At 38.9% G+C, this 23,972-nt stretch overlaps 1 protein-coding gene across 4 annotated transcripts in view; it reads right to left on the bottom strand.

Moving 5' to 3' along the window:
• The window catches only part of INIP (INTS3 and NABP interacting protein), a 47,308-nt gene extending 42,251 nt beyond the window's left edge, over window positions 1–5,057 (bottom strand). The window contains exons 1-3 of one of the 4 annotated variants that reach the window (XM_020972449.1): window positions 2,379–2,463; window positions 1,169–1,241; window positions 167–241 (exon numbers count right to left, since the gene is read on the bottom strand). Coding sequence is in view for 1 of the 4 variants with exons in the window: in XM_020972447.2 (XP_020828106.1) it covers window positions 2,379–2,403 (25 nt within the window). In the remaining 3 variants the exon portion in view is untranslated. Of the gene's footprint in view, window positions 1–166; window positions 242–1,168; window positions 1,242–2,378; window positions 2,465–4,834 lie in introns of those variants that run through there. The other 3 variants (XM_020972447.2, XM_020972448.2, XM_020972450.1) reach the window with 3 other exon arrangements.
• Between the last annotated feature and the right edge of the window lie 18,915 nt (window positions 5,058–23,972).

Genomic DNA, 23,972 nt, shown 5'->3' with positions numbered 1-23,972 from the left:
AAACATCAAGTTCATTACAGAGCTAACAACAAACTAAACTTCTAACCACTCTATTGATAACCCATGACATTTTACAAAAGGTAAGTTGACCAAATTCCAACTACTTTATCTAGGTTCTGCCTATAATTTCTCCAAACAATATTACAACATGATTTTTCTTAATTACCTTCTGAGAACAGTTTGGTTGGTACTGAATGACTTCTTCCTGGGGGTGGTCATGAGCTAAATCGTCATTCATAATCTACAAGACACCAAGATCGCAGAATGAAAACTGCCACATCTTGTCATGAGTTTTCCAACCAACCCTTTTAATTAACAGCCTTTCCACCCCCTTCTCTACACCCTCCTCATAATTCCTAATTTTCACCACAGTTCTTTATAACCCAAACCAAGGAATAGTGATTAATGTATTGATGTCAATCTGGAGGAAGGTGGTCCTAGCCATTGCCTTGCTCTTTTCAACAAGTGCATCCATGACTTGGATGAAGGCATACATGGCATTTTTATCAAATTTGCAGATGGCATGATGCTGAGACATATAGTAAATACATTGGGTAAGAGAATCAGGATCCCAAAAGATGTCAAAAGGCTAAAATTATGGACCAAATCCAGTAAGATTAAGCTGAACAGGGATAAACATGAAGTCCTACCCTTAGGTTAAAAAAATCAGTTTGGTAAGCATAGGATGGGGAAGATATGACTGGACAGTAATTATGTCAAAAAGATTTAGGGGCCTTAATGGACTGAAACAAAAACTCAATATGAATCAACACGTTGACATGGCAGTCCTAAAATCTAAATTATTGATTCTATAGTCTAATTATCTTTTTTAAAATAAATTTGTTGTATTCATAAAAATTCATTACAAAGTAGATATACATGTTTATAAAACAACAAAAAAACTAAACGATTTTTAAAAACAGAATACAATCCTCTGTAAGAAATCAGCTTCCTACCTTCCTCAAACCTTCACTCTAATTAAAACAAAAGATGATTCTATAACTACATCAAAATTTACAAGATATCAAAAAGAAATAAAGTTTCAGCCAGCACCAAAATAAATCCTGACTTTTACATTAATAATGATTTCCATATTTTTGGTCCCAGATATCACTTTCACCAGGCCCAAAGGCCCCAGAAAGAAAAGGAGCAGGAAAGAAAGTTTTACCTTATACCTGCTCCTTTTCTCTCCTTCTCTATGCCCATTATCTTGTAGCTGGCTCTTGGACCGGATATCTAGTCTAGGAGAAGCAAAGAGAAGAAGGTTTGGGAATAAAAGGTGAACAAATTCAAGTATAAATTAATCCCTATTCTCTCACTCTCCTTTTCCAATCTCTCTATATCATTTCACTGGGGCTCCTTGGTCCATCAAAACACAAAAAATTGAGAACTTCTATCCTAACATTAAAGTATAGGTTCAGGAAGTTGAACTACCCCCAAAATGCATGATGACAAAGGATACAAATTATAAAGAATACTTATTAAATTAAAATCTAAAGGGTTAGAATAAGGACCTGAACAATATATGAAGTGGCAATCAATAATTCAAATGAGTGGTTTAACTAATTCATGAAATTCCAAACTAAAAATCTAATGCGGCAGAAATTTTTGTTCCATTTTTCAGATTAGAACCTAAATTCCAAAAGTTAAAAAAAATGCACTGAGAAATTATTACAATTATAAACCTATATTAATTTCTCCCTTACCCTTTAAATCCAGATATCTACTTTTCTTTAAAAATAATAATAAATGGGGAAGGAGAAGAGAGGGAGGAGGAAAGAAGATTAGCCATCAAAACTGTAGGTAGTATTTATTTCCAAGTATTATTTTCACTTAGATTATTTCCATTTTAGAATATATTTTCTTGAGAGCAGGGAACATGTCTACTTGATTCAATCGGTAAATAGTCACCCAATATCCCTTTATGTTATATAAGCCTACTATGTTCTAGGCACTGTGCCAAGTACTAGGGATTCAAAGAAAGGCAAAAAAAAAAACCCAATAAACAAGAACCATACATATGTGGGAACTTAAAAGATTATGTAATAACACTAAGAATCTGAATGCTGCCTAATAACAATGTTATCTTCTCTTAACAGTGGAAAAAGTACTGGATTTGCAAACAGAGGACCTGGGTTCAAATCTCTGCTATGGACTTAAGATTTATAAAGTTAACATTCTTAGCCCATAGGTAAAAGTGGGAATTGACAATGCTGAATATAATGTCACAATATTAAGGGGCCTTGTATAATACTAAATCAGTTTTAGATGTAAAGTTTTACTTTGCCATGCCTTTTTTCATCTCGGACTACAGAGTAATTCTAAGTTCCTTTCCCCTTACTCATATATACATAGAAAGAGATTCAAATATGAATTACCTTGTCCAGGAGGATTTGTTGCCATGCTCCTATTTACTGTTTAATTATCTTCAATAGCAATTAAGGCAGTTAGATTTAGAATGACCTGTAAACAAATATATAATAAGTCACACTTCAACAACTGAAGGCATCAGATCTGCTTCTCTTTCTTTGTCTACATTTAAATGATCACTGATATCTTAACCTCTTCCAACAACAGCAGTTATGTGGGGTAGTGTTTTGGGTTGTTGTTTTTGAGGTTTTTTTAGGCACTACTTCTGAGATCCTGTCTGCATTCATTCACCCAAACTTTTCACTGACCATACAGAGTATGATAATTACTCATTTAAGCAGCTATAAGTGTTTTATCATTTGGCATTTATTTATATCCTTTACCTTGAACATCAACTAATAAGCACTGTACTACTGTACGCTCTAAATTGACAATTAGTCATTTAAGCAGCTACAATTAAATTAAATGGAATTAAGAGGGATTGGGGAAGGCTTCCAGTAGGACATGGGTTTTAGTTCAGATGTAAAGGAAGCCAAGGAAATCAGGAGTTGGAGTGGAGGGAGAGCATTCCAGGAATTCAGGACCAGAGAAAATGCCCGGAGCTGAAAAATGGAGTGTTTTGTTTGTGGAACAGACAGGAGGCTAGTATCACTAGATCCAAGAGAATTGAGTAAGGTGCAAGACAAGCAGGAAACTAGGTTAGAAGGGCTTTAAAAGCCAAATAGAGCATTTTGGATTTGCACCTGGGGGCAATAAGGAAGCCACTGAAGTTTATTGAGTAGGAGGGTGACATTATCAGGCTTGTATTTTCAGAAAATCATTTTAGTGGCTGAATGGAGAATGGGTTGGAGTGGGGAAAGACTTAAGGCAGGCAGACCCACCAACAGGCTATTGCAGCAATCACGGCATGAGGTGCACCAAGATGGTAGCAGAGTCAGAAGAGGAGTTGAATTTGGGAGACGTTGCCAAGGTGAAATCGACATATCTGGATATGAGGGGTGGGGAAACCAGGATGACTCCCAGGTTGTAAGCCTGAAGGACTGGGAGGATGTTATTGTCCTCTACAGTAATAGAAAATATAAGTGGGGGAGAATTTAGGGGAAAAGATAGTGAATTCAGTTTCAAACATGTTAAGTTTAAGATGTCTACTGGACTTCCAGTTTCAGATGTCAGAAAGGCAGTTGGAGATACAAGGTCAGCAGAGAGATTGAGGAAAAGCAGATTTGAGAACCATCAGCATAAGGATGGTAATTAAATCTGTAGAAACTGATGAGATCACTAAATGAAGTAGTAGAGAAAGAAAAGAGAAGAGGACCCAGGACAGAACCCTGAGGGACACCTACAATTAGAAGGCAGAAATCTGGAGGATGATCCAGTAAAGGAGACAGAGAAGGATGATCAGACAAGTTAGACAAAAACCAGAAGGGAATACTGTCCCAAAAACCCTTAGAGAAGAGAGTATCAAGGAGAAGAGAGTAATCAACAGTATCAAAAGCTGTAGAGAGGTCAAGGAGAATGGGGATTGAAGAAAAGGCCATACATAGAATTTGACAACTAAAAGGTCATTAATAATTTTAGTTATAAGTCTCATAATTTGGCATTTACTTACATTCTTTACCTTGAACACCAGCAAATAGGTCTACTATTTCGTACTCTACATCAACAATTACTCATTTAAGCAGTTATATGTCTCTTATCATGTGGCATTTGCTTACATTCTTCTCCTTGAACATCAGCTAGTAATAGTAAGCGTTGTACAATTTTGCACTCCAAACTCACAATTACTCATTTAAGCAGCCTAAAGTCTCATCATCTGGCACTTACTTATTCCTTAAACATCTTAACTTAAACATCTGCTGGTAGGTGGCACTATTTTGTACCCTAAACCTTAACATCACCACACTAGAAGTCAGTCAACAAGCATTTATTAAGTGGTGGGCGGAGAAAAGGATTAACTGTCCAAGGTGCTTCATCACCGAGCCCACCCACTCATCCTCGGGACTCTTTTCCACATTCCATCAACATTTGTGCAAGGTGGGCAAAAATTCAACTGAATTCGACAAGCACTTATCATGCACTGAAGATGTCCCCGGCACTGTGCTGGATGCACAATAAATCAAAGAGTACCTGCCCTCAAGGAGCTTACATTCTAGGGAAACGCTCTTCTCTCACACCCTTGGACAGCGACAGAGCCTCCAAGCCCCTTTCTTGGGGCCCTTTTTCCTCCTCATCCGAGGCACGGAGAAGAACGTTGCACAAGTAACGTTCCGCACTATTGCTAGAGAAACGAAAATGAATGATAATAAATGGAGCTGTTTCCGGTTTTTAATTCTTTCTTCGGGTCCTCCTTACTCTCTTAACATCCCCCCAACCCCCCCACCGGGAGCTGCTTTCCCCCCCCCAAAGTTTGTGACAAATGACACCAACCCAAAGTAAGAGCATATGGTGACAATTTCCTACTTACAAAGCGGCGCCCTGCGGGGCCTCGGTGCGCCTGCCCTTTGGAGAGCCAGATCTTGGAAGATCTCACGGCTCTGCACCCGCCGGGACAACACCCAGCCCTCAGCCCCTGCCCGCGCCCTGCCGCTCAGCCCCGCCACTCCAAGGCTCTTCCGGCTCCGGACGGAAACCTTCCCAACGCTGGACAGGCGATCGCCCCTCCCTCGCCCCTTCCTCCTCGAGTGCGAGGATGACGTCGTGCCGCGCGGAGGCGTAGGCACGTTCTCACGCATGCATGCATGCGCGCACGCACGCGCAATTTTAAATGCGGCTTGCGCTCTTGCGGTTTTAGTTGATCGCTGTTAGGCTTTCTGTATTTCTTATATTTGTGGGCTTTGATGGACCTCATGAAATCTTTCGTGTCCGAGAATCCTAGGGCTAAGACTAGGTTGGTCCGGTCTAGGATGCACCAAAGGACGGAGCTGGGATTGGGGAGGGAGGCTGCGGCAGGTTCTGTTGGCCTTCCTTTCTAGAGAACCGCGTTTAACGTGGTTAGCTGCCAGAAATAGCAGCCAGGGGGCGCAGTGGATCGAGCGCTGGGCCTGGAATCTGCAGTAATAACAATAAGAGTTAACACTTCCATAGCATTATATAGAATGTTTCCTATGTTAATTTAACTATGCATGTAATTAATATAGTAATGATTATATAATAAATATGGTAACGTATTTACTATGTTAACATAACACTTGCTATGTGCCAGGCATTGTGCTAAGCCCTTTGCAAGTATTATCTCATTTAACCTCACAGTAACCCCCTTGGAGGTGGGTGCTACGATTATCTCCATTTTACCGAAGAGGAAACTGAGGTAAACAGAGTTGAAGCGGCTTGCCCAAGGCCACAGAGCTAGTAAGGTGGATGAGGTCAATTTAAACTCAAGCCTTCTTGACTCCAAGCCCAGATCTAAACAAAAATCCTGCCTCAGACACTTAGCAGTGTGACCTTGAGCAAGTTGCTTAACCTTTGTGTGTTTCCTCATCTGCAAAATAGGGATAGTTTGTGAGAACAAGAAGAGATAATTTGTATGAAAAGTGTTTTACAAACCTTAAAGTACTATACAAAGAATAGCCATCAGGACAGCAATTGTGGCAAATCTTGCTTGCTGTTGAGGGATTTATCTGGGTTTGCCTTTTTATCATTTGACATAGTCTGCCATGGACTGCTTGACTTGTGGACTAAGTGCCCCAGAAAATCATATCAGAATTAGCCTGGGGTGCAGAACATCCTCACTTCCCACTCTTAAAATCTTGTTTAGCTACCCCCTTGTTAGCTCCAGAAGTCATCTCAAGGTCAATGTGCAGAATGAGACATAGTTTGGGTTTTAATAGCGTGTTGCTGTTGTATAAATTGTTCTCTTGGTTCTGCTTATTTTTTCCAGCGTTTTATAAAAGTGCTCATAATTGTTAATATGATATTGATGTGATAGTATAAATTGTCCTGGTTCTGCTGAATTCACTGCATCAGTTCATGTAAGCCCGTGTCCTTTTGAAATCCCTATTTCCTCATTTTTTACAGCACAAGAGTACTCCATCACTATCATATCCCACATCTTAGTCAGTGTTTGCTCAAGTGAGGGGCATCCCCTTGGTTTCTAGCTTTGAAAGCTGTAGGAACTCAACACAGTGACCATTCATGCTGAGTACCAATGATGAAACATGCATTGATGAAACATTACAGAGAGCTGATGGTTTTAGGGTGTATAATAAGGCATTTTCATATGCAGACATTGAGGGAATTTGATTTGCTTGACTATGCATATTTATTTGAATTTATTTTTTTAATAGAGTAAGGGTAAGAGGAAGAGAAAAGAGATTTCAATATTTTCATATGAGTGAGGGGTGCTATAAATGTGAAAGGCATGTCACTGGCTTTGCCTAAATGTTTTATTTCATTACAAGAATCCTTTCACAAGTGGGAGTAATTGGTAAATGTTTATAATGGAAAAACAAAACATATCAGTAAAACTATTTTTAAAAGATTTTTTTTTGGACATGATCAATGTGGGAATTTGTTTTGCTTGATTATGCATATTTGTTACAAAGGTTTTGTTTTCTTTTTTGGAGAGAGGAAGTGAAAATAATAATAACAGTTGTATATAGTGCTTTAAGGTTTGTGGGGTACTTTAACAAAGATTATTTCATTTTATTCTCACAACAACCCTGGGAGATAGGTGCCATTATTATTCTGATTTTACAGATGAGGAAACTGAGGCAGACAAGTGCGTTTCCCAGGATTACATAGCAATAGTGTTAAGTGCATATTAATTGGGGTGAGGAGAAGTGTGATTAAAAAGGGAGAAAAATGAACCTCAAACATCATCTGCTTAGGGTCTTTTCCTGATTACTGCCTTCCATTTCAGTTGCTAGTAACTTCCCTCCCCTCCTAAAAACCCTCATGTGTATTTTTAATATTCATGTCTCCTGATACTATAAATTCCTTGAGGGCAAAACTTTTAATTTTTCTTTGTATCCATCCTTAGGGCCTAGTCCAGTGGCAATCAATCAGTAACCATTTATTAAGTTGCTGCTATGTGCTAGGCACTGAGCTAAGCATTGGGAATACAAAAACATAATACAAAGCCCCAACCTTGAAGGAGGTTACAATTTTTAAAATAAATTTATTTGTTCTTACATGAATTTGTAATGTATCTCCCACTACCTCCCCTTATTGAATCAAAAAACAGAAAAGAAAGAAAAGAAAAGCAAGACCTTCATCATAAACATACATAGTTCATCAAAACAAATTCCCACATTGGCCAGTCCAAATGTGTATTTCTCTCTGCATTTTTAAGTTTATCACTTCTCTTGCCTGAGGTGAATAATGGGTTTATTTTTAATTTTTCTGGACTCAGTTTTATCATTGCATTGATCAGAGTTCTAAAATCTTTCAAAAAGAATTTTTGTATAGTATTATACAAATTTTTCTAGTTCTGCTTTCTTCAATCTTCATCAACTCATAGAATAATAATAATGGGAGCGCCAACTCCTACAGCATTCCTTAATCACTTTTCTCGCAGGGGCGGGTGAAAGTGGTGGGAGCTACAACTCCTGCTGGTCCCCTAAAGCCTCAATGGGGGCTGGTTGAGGCAAGCCTTGATGGGGGCCAATCAAGGCAGGTACATTCATTCCTCTGTGAGTTACCCAAATCCCAAAGTGGATTACCCACTTACTGACCAGTGCCCACTTGATTTATAGGGCAACAGACAAAGAAGGCATATTGCCAACAATGGCCTCACAGGTTAACTTTAGCAACATCAAATGACCTAGCACAGTGCAGACGTACATTATGTCATCCCTGTATCTCCACTGTGACTGCACAGTAGAAGTTGTTATCAGCCATAATTTGTGGGACTTATCTATTTTAGCCATGGATCCTGGGACCCATTATCTGAAAAGAAATAACAAAATCCTTACGCACACTAAAATCCACCTTACTTACACCAGCTATGCTGTATTTTCATTAAATTTTACCAAAGAACTTTATGCCTTATGAAATTCTAAAAGTTTAACAATGTAACACCTCTTTTCTCTCTTACCTGCCCTTACTTTCTGCAAGCTCAAGGGAAATCAGTTGATCTGGGGTGACCTGATTAATTCCCCTTCTACTACACATACATAAATATATTCAAGATATATGGAAAGTAGACACAAATAACTAGGCAGCTGGATGGAACAGTTGATTGAGTGCTGGGCCTGAGAGTCAGTAACACCTGAGTTCAAACATGGCCTCAGATAAATATTAGCTATATGACTCTGGGGCAAATCACTTAACCTCTGCTTCAGTTTCCTCATCTATAAAATGGAGATAATTATGGAAGCTACCTCCAAGAGTTATTGTGAGGATAAAGTGATATAATATTTGCAAAGCATTTTGCAAATCTTAAAGCACTATATAAACTCTTGCTATTATCATTATTGTTATTAATTCTTTTAGATGGAAAGCTGTGAAGTGAGGGGAAGGAGAGAACCAGGAAAGACCTGTAGAAGGTGATATTGGGCTATTGAGAGTTTCTAGTATGTGCTTAATAGGAGCTTGTGATTCACAGTTCTCATCTCAAACAATAGCTCAAGAAGAATGGCTATGAATTGCTATGGCCCTACCAGAGAGTTAATTAGGTAATATCAGGAACTGTCTTGGCTTTTGGTTGGAGGAGAAGGGGTTTATCTTAGAGATCTCTACAAAATATATTACCATTTAAAAATTTTTATTATAATAAACTAACCCATCTAAAAATAACACTTAAAAGCAAATTTCAATTTAACGTGAAAAGAAAATATTAAGTATTATACCTGCTGTGAGCCAGACACTGAACTAGGTGCTAGAAATACAAAGCCAAAAAAATGAAATGATCCCTGTCGTTTGTAAAATGGGGATAATAATAGCACCTACTTCCCCAGGGTTGTTATGAGGATCAAATAAGATAAAATTTGTAAAAGTTCTTAACACAGTGCCTAGCACATAATAAGTACTAAATAAATGTTAGCTATTATTTGTCATCATCATCATTATTATTATTATTATTAGTGAACTTATATTCTACTGGAAGAAAACAATATGTAAGTAGAAAACACATACAATACACAAATGGGGAAATTGGGAAAGGTCCTTCATAGAAGGTGGCACAAGTTGAACCATGAAAGGAGCTAGAGATTCCAAGAGGAAAAGGTAAGGTTAAAGAGTGTTGAGCCCTTAAGAAGGGAAAGAGTGATCATCAAAATTAGGTCAAAATTAGGTGCCAAGATGGCAAAGTAAAAGCAGAGACTCACTTTAGCTCTCCCCCAAAACCCTCCAAATACCTTTAAAGAATGACTCTGAACAAATTCTAGAGGATCAGAATGTACAAAAAGACAGTGTGAAAGAAATTTCCAGCCCAAGACAGCTTGGAAGGTCAGCAGAAAAGGTCTCTTACATCAGGGTGTACTGGTATACTGGTATACTCTGGTCCACCAGAGAGGAATGCAGTCCAGCACAGACAGACCAAGCTCCAGCAAACTGGGAGCAGGCCTCAGGGCAGCTGAATCACTGGCAGCAGTGGTGGTTTCCAGACCTCTCAGTCCATAAACTCCAAAGACAACTTAGAAGGTCATTAGGAAAGGTCTGTCACACCTGGATGAAAGTGGAGCACAGTCCAGGGCAGGCTCTGCCAGAATAGACCTGGCCACAGCAAACCAGGAGTGGGCCTTGGGAGTGATGAATTAGCAGTGGTAGTGGCTGCTTCTAGAACTCTCAACCCACAGAGGGCATGGGGATCAAATAGCTGGTCAGAAAGAGATCACAAGGCTCTTTTTGCTAGCACTGGGTCAGGACTCTGTTGCTTTGTCCATACGTGGATCCGGGTCACAGTCCTGGGCGGCAGTTCCAGGGTGAGAAGGAGCACATCAGACCTTGTGGCCACAGTGAAGGGGGAACCCTCCTTAAAGTTCCAGGGCAGAAAAGAATGCTTGTGGTCACTCCCAGACCAGATCACAGGCCAGGAGAGAAGTAAACACCTCTCCTAGATCATACCACCTTGGAAGAACTGAAAACTTACAAGTACCTAGAAGTATCTCTGAAAAGAGCTGCACAAAGCCCCTGAAGTTTGGGACAGTGCACCCTCCACCCTGAGAGCAGAGCCCTACTTTAACAAAGAGTTAAAAGTCAAATAATAGGCTGGGGAAATGAGCCAACAATGGGAAAAAGCTCTGATTAAAGAAAGTTATTATGATGACAAGGAAGATCAAAACACACACTCAGAAGAAGATAACAAAGTCAAAGCTCCTACATCCAAAGCCTCCAAGTCTCAGGCCATGGAAGAGCTCAAAAAGGATTTTGAAAATCAAGTAAGAGAGGTAGAGGAGATTAGGAGGAGAAATAAGAATGATTCAAGAAAATAATGAAAACAAGTCAACAGCTTGCTAAAGGAGACACAAAAATATACTAAAGAAAATAACACCTTAAAAAATGGACTAAACCAAATGGTAAAAGAGGTCCAAAAAAACAAAGAGGAGAAGAATGCCTTGAAAAGCAGAATTGGACAAATGGAAAAGGCCAAAATGGAAAAGCTCACTGAAGAAAATAATTGCTTAAAAATTAGAATGGAGCAAATGAAAGAAATCAAGAAACAACAAAACAAAATCAAAAGAATGCAAAAAGAAGACAATGTGAAATATCTCATTGGAAAAACAACTGACCTGGAAAATAGATCCAGTGGAGAGTATTTTAAAATGATTGAAATACCTGAAAGTTATGATCAAAAAAAAAGAGCCTAGACATCATCTTTCAAGAAATCATCAAGGAAAACTGCCCTGATATTCTAGAACCAGAGGGTGAAACAGAAATTGAAAAAATCCACCAATCACCTCTTGAAAGAGATCCCAAAATGAAAACTGCCAGGAATATTATAGTCAAATTCCAGAGTTCCTTGGTGAAGGAGAAAATACTGCAAGCAGCCAGAAAGAAACAATTCAAGTGTGGTGGAGCCACAGTCAGTATAACACAAGATTTAACAGCTTCTACATTAAAGGTCTGAAGGACTTGGAATATGATGTTCTGGAGGGCAAAAGAGCTAGGATTACAACCAAGAATCACTTACCCAGCAAAACTGAGCATAATCCTTCAGGGGAAAAATAGATATTCAATGAGATAGAAGACTTTCAAGCATTCTTGATGAGAGGACCAGAGCTAAATGGAAAATTGACTTTCAAATACAAGACTCAAGAGAAGCATATAAAGGTTAAAAAAGGGGGGGGAATCATGAGGGACTTAGTAACATTAAACTATCTACATGGGAAGATGATATTTGTAACTCATAAGACCTTTTTCATTACTAGAGTAGTTAGAAGGAGTATATATAGACAGAAGGCACAGGTGTGAGTTAAATGTGAAGGGATGACATCTAAAAAATAAAATTAAGGGGTGAGGGAGGAATGTACTGGGAGAAAGAGCAAGGGAGAGGTAGAATGGGGTAAATTGTCTCATATAAAGGAGGCAAGGAAAAAGCTTTTACAGTGGAAGGGAAGAGGGAGTGAATGAGGGGGAGTGAGTGAACCTTATTCTCATCAGAATTGGCTCAAAGAAGGAATAACATACACCCTCAGGTGGGTATTGAAATCTATCTTACCCTACAAGAAAGTCATAGGGGAAAGGGATAAGAGAAGGGGGGTGATATAAGGGAGGGAAGATTGCAGTAGAGGGTAGTCAGAAGCAAAACACTTTTGAGGAGGGACAGGGTGAAAAAAGAGAGAGAATAGAATAAATGGTAGGGGGATGAAGTAATCAAAGCTATCTATAACCATACAAAAAAATACTCTAACTCACTATAGATTGGAGAAATGCAAATTAAAACAATTCTGAGGTATTCCCTCAAACCCATTAGATTGGCTAATAGGAAAGAAAAGGTCAATGACAAATGTAGGAGGGGATATGAGAAAAATGAGACATTGATGCCCTTTTGGTGGAGTTGTGAACTATTCAACCATTTTGTAGAGCAACTTGGAACTATGCCCAAAGGGCTATAAAACTATGCATCCCCTTTGACCTAGCAATACTACTACTAGGTCTGTATGCTAAAAGAGATAAAAAACAAAAAGGGAAAGGGACCCATAGGTACAAAAGTATTCATAGCAGCTCTTTTCTGGGGGCAAAGAATTAGAAATTGAGAGGATGCCCATCAATTGGAGAATGACTGAACAAGTTGTGGTATGTGAATATGATGGAATACTATCGTACTGTAAGAAATGATGAGCAGGATGCTCTCAGAAAAACCTGGAAAGACTTGCATGAGCTGATGCAAAGTGAAATGTACTGTGAACAAAGTAACAGCAATATTTTAAGATGATCAGCCATGAATGACTTAGCTGTTCTTAGCAATGATCCAAGACAAAGATGCTGCACTTTCAAACCCAGCAGCACTGTTTTGCTGGAGAGAGGGAAAAAAAGTTTTTTTGGTTTCAGCTGGTTCACCTTTTTACCTGCCCCTTTGAATCAGATTGAGTGTTCTAGGACTATCTGCTTCTAGGAGAGAGCAGAGGGGAGCCCAAACCAGTCTCACCAATAGACTTGTGGTTTAATGTTTTATGTCTGATTGGCACTACCAGCCCCTAGACTTTCCTATCTCTGTAGAGCATCATTTCCCACTCCTAGGATTCCTCTTGCTCCAGTCAGGGAGCCCAGCACTATCCTACCTTTCTCCTATTCCCTCCCACCAAAAAAAGCTCAGCATAAAGATACCAGCTAGACCTCTGTCCTGGCTCCCAGCCTGTCCTGCATTGATGCCATTCTTTGTCAGTCTTCAAGGTCAAAGTCCCTCATCTCCCCAAGAGAATGAGTAATTTCATCACTCTCCCTAAACATTCAAACTGGAAACTCCCTGGCTCTGGATAGCTATCTGATCTCTGATCCTTTTTTGGCCTCTGAGAGGAAAGCATACCCTTTGAGAAGGAGCATATATACATGCATACATACATACATATATATATATACACACACATATATATATACACACACATATTGTATATGTATAATATATACACACATATTGTATATGTATAACCCTGAAGATATTTATTACAAATACATCTTTCAGCCCAACTCATTCAGCTCCCTTCTTTCTCCTTAGAGTGTTAAGTGTAAAACAGATATTTAAATGCTTCTTTGTTGAAGTCAAAGGAAAATGATTCACTGTACAGAAATTTGTCCTATAGGCAACTTTTAAGCAAAATACATAATCATCTTTTGCAAAGAGTGTACCTTAAAAGGAAAAGGTGATTCAGTGATTGCTTTGGTGTTTTGGAGAAATGGGTAGAGTTTATAAGGGCAAATACTGATTGCTTCTGACTATAGGATCCAGGGTAAAAACTCACAAAGGTCTGCCATTAGAAATCCTTAACTGTGTGATACAGGAAAAAAATCAACCAACTCTCTATTGAAGTTCTAGGCATTGATTTAACAGACAGGCTTCATGATTTGAAAATGTATTTTTTCTGAATATTCCAAGTGATAGAATAACTATTATCCCTTAACATTTTCTCTGACTGTCTCTTATTTCACAAAAGGTAGTAACAAAACAGTTTTATTCAACTGGGCTTTGCACTTGGATCTACCAGTGAATAATTTTGACTTTTAAAATTCTTCTGAACTTTTTTTTTTATCCTATTAAGTCAAAACATGTCTACAGAACTCATGCATAATGAGATTGAGGTAACATCTTAGAAACCATTCATTCCTATTCATGCTACACATATTGAGTGCCTACTATGTGCAAAAACTTGTCTTTGGCAGGTTAGGAGATAGTTTCTACTCAATAATTACGTATTGCATAGGAATTAGAACTTACCCGTTTATTTAGCACAATTTGGTTACTGTAGTAATCCTGCCTTCCCAAAAGTCTCCCTAGTTTGGAACTCCCTTCCCAAATTTCTTCATATCATTCAAAATGTTAACTAAAAAATTCTTTTGTCTTTGCTTTTCATTTGGTTCACAAGTGTTGTTGTTTTGAGATACAGTTAATATGAAGGATGCTGTATAAAAAAAGCTATCATTGTATTAAAAACCAGAAGAAGATAAATCCTGGTAACATAGGTATGAGTTGGGCTTAAGCACATGGACTACCAGGAGGGAATGTTGCCATAGAGAGTCTTATTGTGAATCTACCTTGTTTTACTGGGGCTGAGAAGCTCCCATGTCAAGTACTCTTAAACCATTGCCTGTGAGGATTACAGGGCCTCTTTGTGAAAAAACCTGCTTAGTGTCTGAGGCCTGGGGCAATGTTTCATTTGATGGCAAGGGATCTGATTCCTTGTAACTCAGACTACCTGGAAGACGGTGGTTTGCACTTTGCTGTTGTCTTTTAATCATACTGTGTGTTTTTGTGATACAGCCAAGGTGGGTAGGTACATCCAAGGTATTTTTCCCCTCTTGGGACCAGAATTCAACTCAATAGGCCTTACTCATAGTCTCATAGACTTCTGCCCACACATTTTACTGAAAGCCATAATGAAAACTGATATAAACAAAATACCTTTGCATCACTTGCCTTGTTTTGACTTGCTTGTGCCTCACCATAATAATGTTTTTTAAAAATTGTTAGAATTATAATGATATGCTTTGTAGTAATTATATTATTACAAACAATTTCCAGCAACATTAAATACAGGGATAAAACAGTAAGTATATGAGGCAACTACACAGCTCTTGGATGAATAAATACCCAGACTTTCATCTCGATATGTTTCTTATGCAAACAAATTTTTTTCGTTTTTGAATTCAACACAGTGAGCCACTTTAACTAAATACTTTGTGATATGTCAAGGTTTTAAATAAAATGAGCTTCATAGTTTACTTATCAGCAAAACAGGAATAATACTAAAGAACATTATATAGCATCTCAGACCTAGCTATTTAGTCCCTTTCATTTTAAAAATCATTACTCTATCTCTCTATTATTTTTTTTTATCATGGGAGGTGACCTAGATGGAATCAGGCAAGTACGAACAAGTAGGAGTTAGTGGTATGAAATCACGTTTACAAAAACAACAACAACAACAACATTATATCCATGTATTCCCTCACAAGGTCTTTATTATCACAAGAACAATAAGAAAAACATATAGCTTACTGTGCTTCTCATAAAAGTTCTATGTTAATTTAGCAGCGTTGTTAAAAATGAAATGTAAAACACAACAATAATCAAAGAATAAATAAGCACAGTATTGGTTGCACAAACCTAAGAATGCTCTCTTTAGGGGCTGTAACCAACCCTTGGATAAAAGCATTAACAAAGAGAAATTTCTTACAACTGGGCTTTGTACCAGGACCAGAAGATTGACATCTCTAGACTCTGCCAAGAAGGAAGTTTCAACTTCTTAAAATTTTCACTAAGTAATGACTCCTGAATTTTGTTTTATCACCTTAAATCAGTCAGGCAACTAGTGTTTATTAAGTGATTCCTATGTGCCAGGCAGTCAATTATTAACATTTACTAAGCATCTACTATGTACCAGGCACTGTTCTAAGCTCCAGGGATACAAAGACAGGCAAAAGATAGTCCCTGCCCTCAAGGAGCTCACCATAAAGGGTGATGGAGGGTGCAACAAGCAAATATGTACAAACAAGCTATATACACAACAAATGGGACATTATTAAAAGAAGGAAGGCACTAGGGGGAGGTTGGGAAAGACTTCCTGAAGATTTTAGTTGGGACTTAAAGAAATCTAAGGAAACTGGGAGGCAGGGATGAGGATGGAGAGCATTCCAGGCAAGGAGGATAGCCAGAGAGAATGCCCAGAGCTGAGAGATGGAGTGTCTCGTTTGTGGAACAGCCATGAGGCTGGTGTCACTGGATCCAAGAGTACATGATAGGGAGTATGATGTAAAAAGATTGGAAAGGTAGGAGAAGGCTAGGTCTTTGAATGCCAAAGAGCATTTTGTATTTGATCCTGGAGGCATTGGGAGCCACTGAAATTTATTGAGTAGGGGGTGTGGCACAGACAGACCTATGCTTTAGGAAAATCTCGTTAGTGACTGAATAGAGAATGTATTGAAGTAGGGAGAGGATTGAGACAGGCAGACACACCAGCAGGCTATTATAGTAATCAAGGTGTGAAGTAATGAGAGCTTGAGGTAGAGGGGTGGCAGTGTCAGAGGAGAGAAAGGGGTGTATCAGAGAAATGTTGCAAAGATGAAATCAAGAGACCTTGGCACCAGATTGGATTGGGGTAGGGGTGGGGTGAGAGATAGGTGTTGAGGATGACACCTAAGTTGTGAGCCTAGGGGAAAGCAAGGATGGTGTTAACCTCAACAGTTATAGGGAAGTTAGAAGATGGGGAGGGTTTTGGGGGAGAAAGGTCATGATTTCAGTTTTGAATATGTTGAGGAACTATGCTAAATGTTGGGAATACAAAAGGCAAAAGTCAGTTGCTGCCCTCAAGGGGATTACATTTGAATTTGGGAGATGATGTATGTGTATATGTGTGTATGTATACACACACACACACACACACATATGGGTGGGGGGTATGTATATTTGTGATGGCTGGGGATGCAATCGAAGGTGCACTGTACTTTAGGTATACGTGTATATATATATATACATACACACACACACACACACACACACACACACACACACACATACAATATACATACACTAATTTTAGAAAGTAACTTTAAAAAAGAAAGGCAGTACCCAGCAGCAGGAGGGACCAAGAAAGGCCTCCTACAGAAGATGGGTTTTGAGCTGAGTCTTAAAGGAAACCAGGAATTCCAAGGTGATTGGGAAGAGGATTGTAAGCATGAGGCAACCAATGCAAAAGCAAAGAGATTGGAAATAGAGCATTGTCCAGTATGGCTGAGTCATAGAATGTATGAGAGAAGACTGAAAAGATAGGAATGGTCTAAGGTGTAGAGAGCATTAAATGCCAAACTGAGGAGTTGATTAGAGGCTATAGGAAACCAGTACAACATTTTAAGTAGGTGGGGTGACAGGGTCAAGCCCATTCTTTAGGAAAATAATTTTAGAGGCTATGTGGAGGATAGATTGGAGGAAGGGGAGAATAGGTGGGGAGACCAATTAAAAGGCTATTGAAATAGGTCAAGTGAAAGACAGTGAAGACCCCAAATAGGGTGGTGGCTGTGAGAGTGGACAGAAGGGGACATATATAAGAAATGTGGAAATAGGAAGGAAAAGATCTGACGAATGATTAGATATGTGGGGTTAGTGAGAATGAGAAGCAGAGGATGATATTAAGGCTTTAAACCTAAATGACTGGGTGGGTGGTGGTATCTTCAACAGCAGAAAAACAGTAGAAACAATAACAACAGGAAAGTTCAAAAAAAGGGTGGGTTTGGGGGAGGGATGAGTTCTGTTTTGGACATATTGAGTTTGAAATGCCTTTGTGATCTCCACTTTTAAATGGGAGTTGGTAATGGGGGACTAGAGCTCAGGAGAAAGACTAGGGCTAGCCCTAGTATAGAGAGTGGGAATTGTCTGTAGAGAGATAATTGAACCCATGTGAATTAATGAGATCACCAAGTGAAAGAGATTGAGAAAAAAAAACACCCAAGGTTTAGGAAACAACCCTATAGTATAGCAATATTTAATGGGTGTGACGTGAGTAAAGAACCAGCAAAGGAAACTAAGAAGATAGGTTAAGGGGGTGTACCAAGAAAACCAGGTCATGAAAATCCAGAGAGAAGAAGATATCCAGGAAGAGAGGGTAGTCAACAATATCAAATGCTGCAGAAAGGTAAAAAAGGATGAGAAATGAGAAGAGATCATTAGATTTGGCAATTGAAAAGTCACTGGTAAATTTGGAGAGAATAATTCCAGGTAATTGAGCTCAATCCAGTTTACAGAGGATTTAGAAAAAGACTAAGAGGAGAAGAATTGGGGGCATGAAGTATAGACAGCTTTCTTAAGGTTAGCTGAGAAGGGGAGTAGAGTCACAGGGCAGTTAGCAGAGATATTAAGATCTAGTGAGGATTTTTTTTAAGTGTCAGTGGGAATTTGCATGTATTTGTAGGCAGCAAGGGAGGAGCCAGTGGCTAGAGAGAGATTGCAGATGAGAGTGAAGAATGATAATAGTTGGGGGCAATCTGCTGGAGAAGTTGGCTGCAGTTGAGATCAAAGGTGCATTTTTAGGAGGCTGGCCTTGGTAAGGAGAAGGTTCAGCTACTCATCAGAGACTGGAGTGAAGGTGAAGATAGTGGGGATGCTGTTAGAGAATATGAGATGAACAGATGAGGAAAAAAAGAGAGCTCACTGTGAATGGTCTTAATTTTCTCAGTAGAGTAACCTGAATTTTAAGACAAGATTGGGGTATTTTGCCTTCTGCTGCTGCTTATGAGAAAGAGTATCCATTTGGTGGAGAGAAAGCTGATGCGATCCTGGATGCCTGTGTGAGGGGTGAAATTGTTGCAAGAATTATGGGAAAGGAGAAACATTCTCCTTCGGTAATACCACTGGTGCCAGCATCTCTTTGGGGCCAACCACAGATATGTGGAGAGACAGACAAACAGACTTTGGAAGGTGCATGTTGGAAAATTCAGTTCTTCAACCTGTTTCTGATTTCTACCTTACCTCCCCCTAGACTTTGGGGAATTCCTCCTTGGGTTCGATTGAGTCATTTCTCCTGATGGAGTTGAGATCTGATTTTGCTCCTACCTCATTCATTCTGTGTATTTTCCAATATATTCTAATTTGTATTACTTCTCTGATTTCTGTTTTTTGTTTGCCTGGATAAATGGGTTTACTTGATATTCACTGTTTGTGACGGTCTTTTGTGTAAATAGCATTTAGTGGGAAGGAGATTAGCCTATACACAGAAGTTCGGGATAACCTTCAGAGTGATAAGGGAAGTAGCTTTGTTGTTGTTGTTGTTTTGAACTTTCTGTGTCCCTAGACTTGACTGATTGGCTGACTAGATTGCTAATATTTAGGGGGATATAGGTATGATTCTAATCTGGTTCCCTCTAGGAGACTAGAGGAAAGGGTAACCAGACTGGCAGGGCTCTAAAGGGCTTGTTTGTCTTTCTCTCAACCCCTACTCTTAAACTCCAGCTATTATGCTGTTTCTCCTCTTCTCAGGGCAATCCAGACCTCAGATTATACTTCTATCAACGCCTCCCAAAAGTTGCATTTAGACAACCCATGAGGATGTACATTTCTTATATGGAACACACACAACTTACAAGTATAAAGTGAGATCTCGGCTGAGAGTGGAGGGATTACTGTGGGAGACCTGAAAAGAAAAGAAAGTTTTGGAATAAGAGAGGAAAGGGGAAAGAACAAGAATTTAAGTGCCTACTATATGGTAAGTACACATTCCATCCTCACAACAATCTTTTGGAGTAGGTGCTACTATAATCCTCATTTTATAATTGAGGAAACGAGGCAGGCAGCCGTTAAGTGACATGCCTAGGATTACAAGCCAGTAAATGTTTGGTGCTAGATTTGAACTCAGGTCTTCCTGACTCTAGATCCAGTACTCTTTCTACTGTACCATTTCACTCCTGTGGTAAGGGCCCAGTTCAAATCAGAGAACTTAAATTTGTAGTGGACCCAGGCAGCATATTTTAGTGACTTCCTCCAGTTCCATTCAGCAGCATATGAATAGGGTTGAAGGATTTGGATGGTGAGAGTAATCCAGGCTTAGTAAATCATGAACAATGGAGCAAAGCATTCAGAAATACAGGACAGACTGGGAAAAGAGAAGAAAGTAATCCAAAGCCCAAGTGATGACCTAGGAAAATATTGAAGGATAGAGAGATTGGAGGTGACAGTGAGGATAGGAATAGGAAAAAATAGAGAGCAATAAAATGATAGAAGATTATGATTGTGAAAAGGAATTTCTGAGTTCTTGACTTTGGAAGTGGAACACCTGTGGATGGTGGCAAAATCGATAGTCTGACCATTCCTATGAGCAGCTGAATTGAAGTAGATTTCTAGGTTATGGGAATTATAATTCTCTCTCTCTCTCTCTCTCTCTCTCTCTCTCTCTCTCTCTCTCTCTCTCTCTCTCTCTCTCTCTCTCTCTCTCCCTCTGTCTCTCTCTCTCTCTCTCTCTCTCTCTCCTCTCTCTCTCTCTCTCTCTCTCTCTCTCTCTCTCTCTCTCTCTCTCTCTCTCTCTCTCTCTCCTCCCTCCCCCCGTCTCTGTCTGTCTGTCTGTCTCTCCCTGTCTCTCTCTTTCTCTCTTTCTCTCTCTCAAGAGCATCAGTGAAAGCAAGGAGGCAGACCAGTTCAGGTCAACCAAAAATGAATAAAACTAGCTAAGTAGCATTGAGATTCCAACTAGGGGTAGTTAGAATGCATAAACCCAGTCATTACAGTTTTGACTTTCTACAGAATACTCAGGATCCTAGAAGTGAAAATGGAGAAGAGATAGTATTATCCCACACTGGAACTCCAGCAGAAATGGCTGTAATGGGTGCCCTTTCTGATTCCCTGTTATATATCTACTTGGCCAACTTTACAAATGAATGATAATGCCAATATATGAAGAACAGAAGCCTTGAGTGGATATTAACCTGTTTACTATATCTGTATACCACAGGCTGAGCTAGACTTTCCCCTTTTTCTGCCTGCTTTACTCCTTCTACCAATCGTAATGCTTAATGATCTTGAAGTGTAGATTTGGGAATGAAAAAAAAAACTGATACAATTTATGTCCTGACGACTTTAAATGCTAGAAAGGTTAAAAAGTGAGGTTAAAAACCAGAAAAGCAGATATCTCAAAAAACCAAGCTTCATAACTTATATCGATGTAGGGATTGGGCTATCATGTACTCTGATCTTAGAGGCTGTTCTAAAAATGCTGTTGACTGTGTTGTCATAGAATGGAACATAGTTTGTAGGGATATGCCTCTCACAGGGGATAGCTAGATGGCTCAGCACTGGCCCCAGATTCAGGAGGACCTGAGTTCAAATCCAGTCTCAGACACATAACACTTACTAGCTGTGTGACCCTGGGCAAGTCACTTAACCCCCATTGTCCAACCCAAAAAACAAACAAACAAAAGAATATACCTCTCATTTGGAATCCTCTAGGAGGGAGCATGCAGAGGCCATATGTTTTAGGACTTGCTTTTCATCTTTGAGACCCAATCTGTTGTACCTCTATTCTTTAATAAACACAACTCAGATATATTTGTGCTTTGGCTGTCTTTTCACTTACTTGGTATGCTAGCAGATTTACCATACGATCACCCATTTAGAGAGCATGTACTCCTAAATCATGACAGATAAGACAGATAATTTCTCAAGGCTCTAAAAATGAGCATATCAAACCCCAAACAATTGCTGAAGATCAAAGGGACAAAGTTTTCTAGGGTGTTTGCTGGGGTATCATTTACAGTTAAGTACAATCAGAACGGGGTGATGATAGACTGGAAAAATTAGAAAGGTATCAAGGGGCTAGAAATTGAGAGACTAGAGGATAAAAACAAATGCATTAAGAGCTTGAGGTCAGATGGTTGAATTATCTAGGAATTTGAAGTAATACTATAGTTTGCCTGTCTCTGCAATATTTTGTTTCCACTTTTTTCTTTTTAAAAATGTTTTAAATTGGTATATCTTGCTTTTACATCATCTATATTCCCTAATATATCCTTCCCTATTGCCCTCTGAGAAAACCATCCCTTATTACAAAGACTAAGAAAGAGGGGGAAAAATAATTTAGGAAAACCAACCAACATGTTTTTCAATGAAAACCAAATATTTCAATATTCAACTTTCTAGTCTAGTAGTCTGCATTCAGAAGAGCTGTCACACACTTTAGTGGATAAAAATAGGCACTCTTGAAGAATTCTGGATTAGATTAGAATGTGCAAGTACCATATTACTTTGTTCAACATAATTTCTGTCTTGTTTGATATTATAACAATAACAATAATACTGTCTCTTGCTTTATATGACAATTATAACTTTATATTTATGTAGTATTTTAATAAGATTTTTATTAATTTTGATTTTTAGTTTAATTTTACATTATTTATAAGTATATAATATAAATAATATGATAATTAAAATATATTATTTCATTATTTTTTTTCTCTAATAGAACAGTAGATCGTACAAGTGTTCATTTTACAGATGGGATTTAGCAAGATTAAATGAGTGGCCTGCAGACAACTGGTAAAACAGCTGGTAAGTGCTGAAATCAGGACTTGACCTCAAGTCTTCTGACTCCCAGTTCAATATTCTTTTTGCTAAATTATAATCTCTGTGATTTTTTTTGTCATTTAGGCATAGGAAAAATACAGTAAAAGTGTGGAAAGGAAAAACAAGGAAACATCATTTATTTCAGACTCCAAAGATTACATAGAACTTGGAAGGACTTAATGTTAACTCTACTGCCAATAATGTTGAGAAGTACTTATCCAAAGTACCAGAGTTCTGGATAGTGGCATACTACATAGATCAGAGGTTTCTGGAGCTGGAATGACATTTCAGGTCATTTAGTTTAGCCTTTTCATTTTACAAGTAAGGAAGCTGAGCTTAAGTGACTTGCTCAAGGTCATACAAGTAGCAAAACCTGGACTCTAAGCCAGGTCCTTTGATTCCTAACCTACTGCTATTTCTACTGCACATTGATGCTTCTAATTCATTACTTATGTTTCACAAGCCTCCTTCATTCTTGTTCAACTTAGGTCTGGGGAGTCCCATGCCCAACCTGGCAGTTCAGCCTGACTCAGCTGTAGTGCTGAGCAAGCATTGTGGTTTCTATGGCTCTAAGAGAATCAGTGACCTTTTATCTTTCATCTTCATCTCTCTCTAAGGGTCAGTGCCAAATGATAGTATGTAGATTTTGTATATTTACCTGACCAAAATGAGCTCTGAGCTCCTATTTGCTAGACAAACTTCAGCTTCTTCTTGAACATTCACAGTCATGTGACTTCAGCATAATTGAATTGGCTCTTCAGAGATGCAGACAAACATGCTCAGATACTGCAGGGTTGTTTGAGCTCAGCATAGAATCAATAAGCAAATAAACAGGACATAACTAGAACACAATGCACAATACATCTACCAAGCAGCTGTGAATTCTCCTAATCCCTATAATCTCCCCTAAAACGTACAGAAACTGCTTCAGAACAGGAATTCTAGCAAATCAATGGTTTGAGATTATTTACTCACTCTAATCACAAGATGAAGAGGAAAAATTGGGGAGTTCGGGGATTGGGGAGTAGGGGAGAGACTCTGGACCTGATACTCATAGAACCAGGGATTGACTCAAGACCTCACTGGATTCCGGAGAAGACAGACTTTTCATAGTCTGTTATGGCCTTGGTGGGACCTCCAATCTCTTCTGACTTCAGCTAAGCTACTTACTTCTAGAGAAAAGCAGATGAACCGAAAGGCCAGTCCTGGCAAGAAGCCAGCTGCCTTGTAATCACAGTAACGTGTCTCTGCTGCTGCCACTGCTTTAAAAAATCATATCCTTTTCACTATCTCTACAAAAGCAAAACATTCTTTCCTGGACACCACTCCCTCTTATGTGTTGTCTCTCACTGCCAGAAGGAAAGCTTCATGAGGTCAGGGACTTTTGTATTGTCATTTCCGGGGCTCAACAAGGTGCTTAGGCACTTCTAAAAGCTCATTCATTCATTCATTTATTCATTTATGCCTA

The sequence above is a fragment of the Phascolarctos cinereus genome, unplaced genomic scaffold (assembly GCF_003287225.1).
Source record: "Phascolarctos cinereus isolate Bilbo 61053 unplaced genomic scaffold, phaCin_HiC Scaffold_4;HRSCAF=312, whole genome shotgun sequence".
NCBI classification, from domain to species: domain Eukaryota; kingdom Metazoa; phylum Chordata; class Mammalia; order Diprotodontia; family Phascolarctidae; genus Phascolarctos; species Phascolarctos cinereus.
This window is presented reverse-complemented; position numbering and strand designations above follow the sequence as displayed.